Source organism: Dufourea novaeangliae, unplaced genomic scaffold, assembly GCF_001272555.1.
Source record: "Dufourea novaeangliae isolate 0120121106 unplaced genomic scaffold, ASM127255v1 scaffold72, whole genome shotgun sequence".
Lineage (NCBI taxonomy): Eukaryota > Metazoa > Arthropoda > Insecta > Hymenoptera > Halictidae > Dufourea > Dufourea novaeangliae.
In genome coordinates, this window is record NW_015373947.1 from 692,031 (window position 1) to 700,453 (window position 8,423).

Sequence of the window (8,423 nt, forward strand, 5' to 3'; positions counted from 1 at the left end):
ATATGTATATCCTCCCTTCGGTTAAAAGTTACGTTTAGGGGATACAGCTCCAATAACCTTGACCATGACGTCCAAGAAGAGTTATTAAGAAAATAAATTTGCAACGTATACCTACCAGTTATTCCAACTAGTTATTTTCACCAACTCCGATCAATAAAATACTTCAGAATCGGTTAGACATAGTTCAAAAAAAAAAAAGTCATTCAGAGTTGGTTAGAGACATTTCTAAAAAAATATATCATATTTCTCTTAATAACTTTTCAATAAACATTTGATAACTGAATCTTTCTGAAGGTCATACAGGATGGTGACCTTGACAACATATGTCAAGGTCATCGGTCATTTTACTTATCAATACTACGAGGTACCAAACTTTTTTTGCTAATAATTTTTTAATATAAAACATGTGACAGCTGAAACTTGGAAGGTTGCTCAGAATCGTGTTCTTAACAACGTGTGTCAAGGTCAAGGTTATCAGAGCTGCGTCCCCTAAACACAACTTTTACCTCTCTTCGCAATGTCCTCGCGCGTGCGCATGTCACACGAAACAACGGTGGACGAGTCGACGGTGTATATTTAGTTATAAGGGTCTGTGTCAAGAATAATTGTATACCACGCGCGATTCCTCTCGTTTGTCACGTCGCGACAATTTTTAACCATCAGGATCTATTTATTTGATACTTTTGTAATCGTGTAACGATTTCGTTTTTCTATATTTATATTATATACATATAACTTGTACGTGTACGATGATTATTTAGTGACGCGTGGTTTGGAGTTTGTTTTTCTAACGTAAACGCAGTACCGAATAACGTGTCGAAAATGGACGTAGACGATTGAACGGTATACCGTCTAAGCCGATAACGTGTAGTTGTAAAAACAGAGCGCAGTGACATGGAGATAATTCTTTAGGAGGAAATAAAGGAAAGAACATAGAATATATATGTGGACTCGTTGAATGGTCTACAGTTTTTTTTATTAATAAAGGAAGAAGAGACTCTATGGGAATATTTTCAAAGTTTCGAGTGTTAAAATGCGCATCGATTTGTTGCGTATCTCCGTATCGTATCACCGTTGCGTATCATTGTATCGTATCACCATAAGATACATTCTCATACGCAACAAGTAGATACGCACCTTTATAGTACATTCAGAAGAATTTCTGTCTGATATAGTGTCTTGCTCAGCGCCAATTCTAGGATCTACCCTAGTTTCACTGTCCAGAAAATTTTGTTATCTAAACGAACAAGTTACTTTTAATTAAGTAAAACAGAGTTGAATTAAAATTAGCCCTTTCAGACCTTTTCCTTACAATTTCACACAAAGCCTTAGGTATAGTGTGTTGCAGATCCATATTTTTCTTATAAATTTAAATTTTTTCACGTTCTGAATATTTTTAGTAGGTCTAGTGAATTTAGAACTGAATAACAAACCTTTTTTTTTAATTTTTTAAACACAGTATCTAAACAGTCTAGAGAGTTTAAATGTGTAATCAAATATTTGTTTACTCTTAAAAGAAGATTTAGAACTAAAAGGGTTAAAACGTCTTAATCAAGTAGCTATCGGCCATTAGTGGTCATCGGTAAGTCCTATTAGAGTCGATTATCGACAGTCAAAAGGACACATTAAGGCTAAAAAAAAAACAAATCCGAGTGTGTAATAAATCTCATTTATTATAAAAATTGTTACATTAAGTTGCCCACAAATAGATTCGATTTTCCTTCTTCGGTCGATTAGTCCTCTTTGAATTAAGTTATCGTTTGCTTCATCAGTAGAACGTATACTTAGACTTTCATTGTGTAACATAAATTTGATGATATACAGTGGAAAAATGATCAGAGTTTTCCAGCGACTTTGGCAGCTAGCTGAGCATGCGCCGCCAAATGCGCAGCTTTCGCTTCCGCGACTTCCGGTGTGTCGATCACTCTGCCATCAGAACCAAGGGGGGCGGCATAGCTGTATCTGTAGGCGTACGGAATGGACGAGTACGCCAGAGCACCATACGGATACATGCCTAGCTTCTTTGCAGCTTCCTGCAATGGAAAATCCAAAAATAAAATTATAAGGACTTAAAAAATTTACACAAATTTCAATTAAAGTTCTGAAGAATGTAAATTTCATGAATATTAACGACCTAAAGAAAAAGTATTATGGTAAATATTTACAGTAACGAAGCCACCTTCGATTTTTGGATGATTTTTTAATATGTTGTCAAGGTTATCAAGGAGTGTTATTAGTTAAAAAAGTTTAGTAGTATTGACAAGTAAACTGACCGATGATCTTGACCTTGACATATGTTGTGAAGGTCACCCTCCTGAGCGACCTTCAGAATGTTTCAGTTATCAAATGTTGTTTACTAAAGAGTTATTAAGAGAACAATGATACCTTTTTCTTGAACTATCTCTAACCACCTCTGAATAGTTTTTTTCGATAATAATTATCCCAAAACAATAGACGAGTTTCTACTTGATGAAGTAGACTGAAAAGTCCGTCAATAATTTTGGAAGACAATATTTCATTTTCGTTAGTAATTGTGAAAAAGAAATTGTCTTTTCGACTTCAACGAATCGAAATCAGTGAGAATGCCGAACTTTCAAATAATTATCTCCCCCCTGTTTTTGGTTGTAATTTTTTACAAACTGCAATCCCCAACTAGCACCTTCGCAACACTACTCAGGGTGACGATCGTGGCAACATATTTAAAAATCTGCAAGATCGGAGGTAATTCCCGTATCGTAAATATTTATCCAGAATTATTTACAAGTCAAATAAATTCTGACACTGAAATTCCTCAGCGTAAACATCTCCTAATCAATTCTAAGCGTGGCTCGACGCGCGAGACGTGTCAATATTAATAAACGAACAGACAATTATTAGTCAAATTCGGAGTGGTTCGATAGATGTCTTCCTAGCAATTACCAGAGCGTGAGCAGCAAGATGAGCAGCCTTCGCTTCCGCGACCTCAGGTGTATCGACGACTCGGCCGTCCGGGCCTATGGGTGCGCCGTGGGTAATTGCAGGTGTATAAACACGGGTCAAGAAAGGCACAGGTCCATAACCGAGCGTGTTCCTCGCTGCTTCGTACGCCTGTGTGGCTAGGTGGGCTGCTTTCGCTTGTGCCACCTCTGGCGTGTCCAGAACTCTTCCATCGTAAGCCAGGGGAATACCGAAATAGCTGTAGGACACCAGTGGCGCCAGATAACCTGGTTCTACGATCGTCAAACCGCAGAACAGAGCGATAATAATCTGTAATGTGAAGGAACAATTTATTTTACAAATTTGGTATATTGAATGCAACAGAGTAATTAGTTCATCAGTTAAATGTACACCGATTAGTAAACTCGGCTTCCGATAGGGGAAAAAGCAGTGTCGGAGAAGGACCTTCTATCACTTAGTCTCGGGAATTATTGAAATTTATGTGAAATTAACATTCAATTTAACTTTATTTCTGTACTTGAAATAAATTTACCAAGGAGGTCTTTCTCTTACGCCACTTTTTCCACTAGTGGAAGCCGAGTTTGCTCGTGAGGGTACGATTTAGTCATATAAACACGATACAAGTGTAGGTTAGGTTTGTGCTAGATCAACACTTCTGGGTTAGATCTACGTTAACCTCTTGAGAGATACTGGCACATATGTGTAACTTTACTTTTTCTTTCGTTCAAGCATGGATCCAAAGGTACAATGAATATTATTGTGAATAAACACATTAATGAAATAAAACAATAACCATTTCATTGGCATTAAGATTCATAAATATATTTCAAATAGATACAGCTGAAAAAGTCTTAATAATTTGTCCCTGAGGAGGTTAGGTCTCAGTTCATTGGTCAAGCTCTGCAAATTATACTGCGGAAATTACACTCTGCAATTATGCCTTGGAATCCATCGTTTCACCAGTTAAAAAATCGAACACCTACTCGAACTACTCAATTCACCAATCAGTTTGAGATGCACGACACGTTCTAGCTACTTACAAGAGATTTCATGGTATAGCGGGTGCTAAGAGCGCTGCTGGATGATTAACCAGTACTCGCCCTAAGGTATCAACTGTTATGTAGTACCCTTTCCAGGCAGGCATCTCCTTTTATATATGTGAAACTGGTAGGGAGTCGACGAACCCGTAGGAGGGGACCACACCCTGAAGCGACTCTGCTGCACCTGAAGTGCGCTGACATTGACATTACTGCTCGTTGGGGGCCACGACTCGTCTTTCAAAAGGGTCCCCCCCTTCGAGGTCAGGTGCACGGCCGTCAACGGGCCCCGCTTCCTCGTCGATCCTTTTTCATACGGGGTCTATGAAACGACTGAACGACGCCTCCCAGAATAGTCTGTGGATGGGCAAAAACTACAGTCGTCTCGCGGAAGGTCGAGAGCCCGAGCGCTATGTCCGCGGTTTAAGTGACCATTTTGCTATCAAATGCAGATTTCTGTGTGTGTATATTTTAGTGTCTGGCTCGGAGAATATCGTAAATAGATTTCAGTAACATGACTAGTCAATTAGAGGTGGAGATTGGACTATCTACTTTTTAGTTAATCTTGGTTAGTTGAGTGTTAGGGGATAGATGGTATGAGGATGATGTGATCTCTGGGTGATTGTGAAGTATTTGGATTGTAAGTATGTGAATATTTCTCGAATTTGTTGCGTACGTTTTCAAGATATTATTTTGTATTGTGAACGTTCGATTTACTTCAAGTTACAGTAAATTCTCGATGAAGGCTCCTCGGCACTGACAAGGAGACGTCCCTAGGTATAAAGCTGCGTCTACACTATTTAACAAATTTTATAGCAAAGTTATGAAACTTGATGGAACGACAGAAAGAAAAATGTTATATAACATTTTTTGTGTTATATAGCAAGTTACATGTTATCCATCAAGTGTGACGCCATTATTGAAAGGTATAATTTTCTAACAAGTTGAACAAAAATGTTGTATAGTAAAGTTATATAACAATTTCTTATGTAACACTCTTTTGTTATATAGTATAGTCGCAGCTTAACGCTGATTTTTTAATGAGGTTTAGCACAGTGATAGAGCCTGGAATTCTTAAGCCAATGATATTTGTTTCAGCCGCACATGACCATTAGTTTATGAAATATTTAATGTTAAATATTTAATGTTCAGTGCCTTCGGACACTCACCGAGGATTTACTGTACATATAAGCTTAGTAGTTTTTGCATTACCTAGACACTGTAGGGTTAGGCTAGTACATGTTCAATAATTCATTCCGCATTGTTTAACACATTTTTCAATAAATCAACGCCTTCGACGGGTCGAGTCATTCAGCAATTACGCGTTTAGCAACGCATTTATTCATATCGGTTGATGCAATCAACAATGGGAGGGGTGTAATGAAAATACGTTCTAATGAAACATAAATCATATCGAGATCATAATTTTTCCGCCGAATAATATCTTCTTTATTATGGGAAAATGACCTCGTCCCGGGTATTCAAAGAAGCGAGTAGCAATTACAGGGGGAACCGAGACTTCTGACGGAAAAAGAGGTGAACGTTGGCGCATCGATCGGGACGAAGGTTGTCGCGTCTCCTTGGAACGATCAATCGCACGGTGATTGACTGTGGCGAATCATTTGTTCCGCATTTAGCCGGAGATCCGACTGAGAAACTTGAAAAACTAGCCTACAGCTACCGTGAACCGCCGTTTCGTCGCTGGAAGTCTTCGGGAATATAGTTGCCTGAGTAACGAGCGTATGATTAATAACTTGGAAATATGAATAAGAAAAACTATTGATTCGAGATAACGAGGGTAGACGAATAGAAATTGAAATGTTTCGAGGGTAAACCAAATCATATGTACCACAGAATTGCATATCGAAAGTGTTGTAAGCAATGCTGCATAAATTTTATAATTTATACATTTTTAAATTTTTGTATTTTGTCACTTGTAAATTTTATTATCTATGTGTTTTATAATTTGTAAATTTTATTGTAATTGTATTATTAAGCTACATTATAATTTGTGTGTTGAATGATTTCTATATTTTATAATTTGTTTAAACATTCGAGTTTTTTTGTTGCATTTTTTTTCGTTCGAGGGTGTAAAGTTATTTAACCACATGGTTACGCAGTGTGTCATTTTGTAAAGCCACTGGCCCATGGCAAGAACCTCAGACGTGCAAGAAATCACATGGACCACGTTGGGCGACGAAAGGCGGCAGACATTTCAGCGAAACGAATTCCTCGATGGAAAAAAGTCCGGTCGCGATTGCGTGAATCGCGTGAAATCCACGGGCAAATAATCCTCCCGATTTTGCACAATCTCCATAGCAGAAGAATAGGCGTCACGCATGTATGCCTCTGACCACGCATGGAAGTATTTTCTTACCTGTGTGACAACGATCTCTGATATTCTCGGCGAAAGGATCCCAAAGTGTTGCAAAACCACCTACCTTAGAGTTATTTAGGACCGTTATCGAGTCACTCTGCGTAAAATCATGTCAAGAAAAATCTGAAACTTTTTTATTCCCGAATCTGGGATACAATGGGTGAGTGGTCTAAAGAAGAGGGTACATCAAAAGTCTTTGGAATAGAATTTAATATTTGGAAAGTGGAAATTTTTATGTATCCAGCACTGCCCGGGTCAGTATGGACCCTATGTATTTTGAGTTTAAGAACACCTATTATTTTAGGTGACATAAACAACTTCTAGCTCTGGCTTAAATTAAAAACTGGTAAGTACAATTAGAGCCCTTGAAAAGTCGGGTCAAAATCCATCCAAACAGAGGCATTCGAAGGTAAATACTTCGTCCATTTCCATTTTTGAAGAAGGTAATGGAAATTCGACAATAATACAGGATTAAATGTAGTCTAATAGTTTCTCAGTAGAGTAATCAATGATAAGCGAAACCAGACTGAAACGGTAATTCTTTCATTATTATCGTCTTAATAATGAAAAAGAATTTTGGCAGTCGCTGTGTTAAGAAACATCTTCACAAGTTATTGGTACCAAGATACTCCAGGTATCTCAGGAATGGCCGCAAAATCGTGTCGCGTGTCAAGCGTCGCCTTGGCCACGTGGGCGGCTTAATAATGCTCAGATCGCGAGATACGACGTCTAACAAAAGCCCTATCCACGGAATTCCAAGTAATCTCGACACGCCCGACGGATCATTGTCTTTAACCCAGGCTTATCTTTCGTCGTAATGGTTAAGGACCGTGCTAAACGATCATCGTGATATTAATTGGCACTGTTCTTCTTTGGTGCGTGGGCAGTGGCGCCGTACCTGGACCAACAACATTGGAAAGGAAGCGTTAAAAATGATAGGTTGTTAGGACTATTTATAAAAATTTTATAGCGATTGGAATCACATGGTGAAAGTGGGGATCGATGGAACAAATGGTAACAGAATGGCAATAAGAATATCATATAGGGTATAGTAACTTCTGGTCTAGATATGTAAGGTTATATTGAGATGTATACATTTTAGACCAAGAACAAGAGAATTGTTGAAAAGAATTGTTTAAGTAATACTCTAAATTTTTGTCATGTGAATTTTAAAGTGTTTGAGTCTGCAGACCTAAAGATCCTCTAACTGGGTCCAAAAGGTTAGGGTTAGGGTAACTATCACGGGATTCATATCATAGTAGACATAAGTATGAATAATTTTCTATGCTTCGAATTATCATTTGTCACCTGGTATGATCCATAATAAGGTCTGCTATTATTAGAACAGTTTTTGGACTAGGTGCAGGTCATCAGAAAAACCGGTTGCGCAGCTGATGATGAAACGTCCAGTATGCTGTATATGTACCTAAATACCCTGTATGGTAAAATCAATATTTTCGCCCGAAATGTTTTGCTCCGTGTCCCTTGTCAATGTCTGTAAAACATCCAGCAGATCGACTTCCTCCTTCCTGATCCAGGATCATTCTCGAAAGTTGCGGGACGATTAGGTGTGTCGCTAACCCGGTACAGATTGGCCTGCACGAGGCCAGGGACGGTTGTCGACAGGGAATGCCTATTGTGTCTATCGGGCATCGACATTTACACGATTATTTACGGACTCGTGCACCAGTAGCGGATGTCATGAGAGTCGGGTAAGATTTCCGTTGACTGACATTTGCGGGACACCTGAGACAATGCTACTGTGCTACTGCTCTTGAGAGCGAATGCTGCACACTTGATTAGATCCTTTGGTGTCGCTAGATTTATGACCTTTACACACACTTAACTCAGATTTAGCTCAAGATTAATCCAAATCTCATTCAGAAGTAGGCAAGATTTGGCCCATATTGTGCAAACATAACCAACAACTAGCCCACATCTAGCCTAAACTAAACTCAAGCCTGATCCAAAAAATCCTTTGGTGTCACTGGATTTATGAACTTTACACACACCTAACCCAGATTTAGCTCAAGATTAATCCAAATCTCATTCAGAAGTAGGCAAGATTTGGC

The 8,423-nt window shown here is 38.6% G+C and overlaps 1 protein-coding gene across 1 annotated transcript; it reads right to left on the minus strand.

Annotated features, from left to right (window-relative positions):
• Window positions 1-1,764: 1,764 nt before the first annotated feature.
• Window positions 1,765-4,030, minus strand: LOC107186102 (cuticle protein 18.7-like). Its single transcript, XM_015573908.1, has 3 exons — window positions 3,978-4,030; window positions 2,920-3,246; window positions 1,765-2,033 (listed from the first exon to the last, which is right to left on the minus strand). The coding sequence occupies exons 1-3, from the start codon at window positions 3,987-3,989 to the stop codon at window positions 1,836-1,838; spliced, it is 537 nt and encodes a 178-aa protein (XP_015429394.1). The 5' UTR covers window positions 3,990-4,030; the 3' UTR covers window positions 1,765-1,835.
• Between the last annotated feature and the right edge of the window lie 4,393 nt (window positions 4,031-8,423).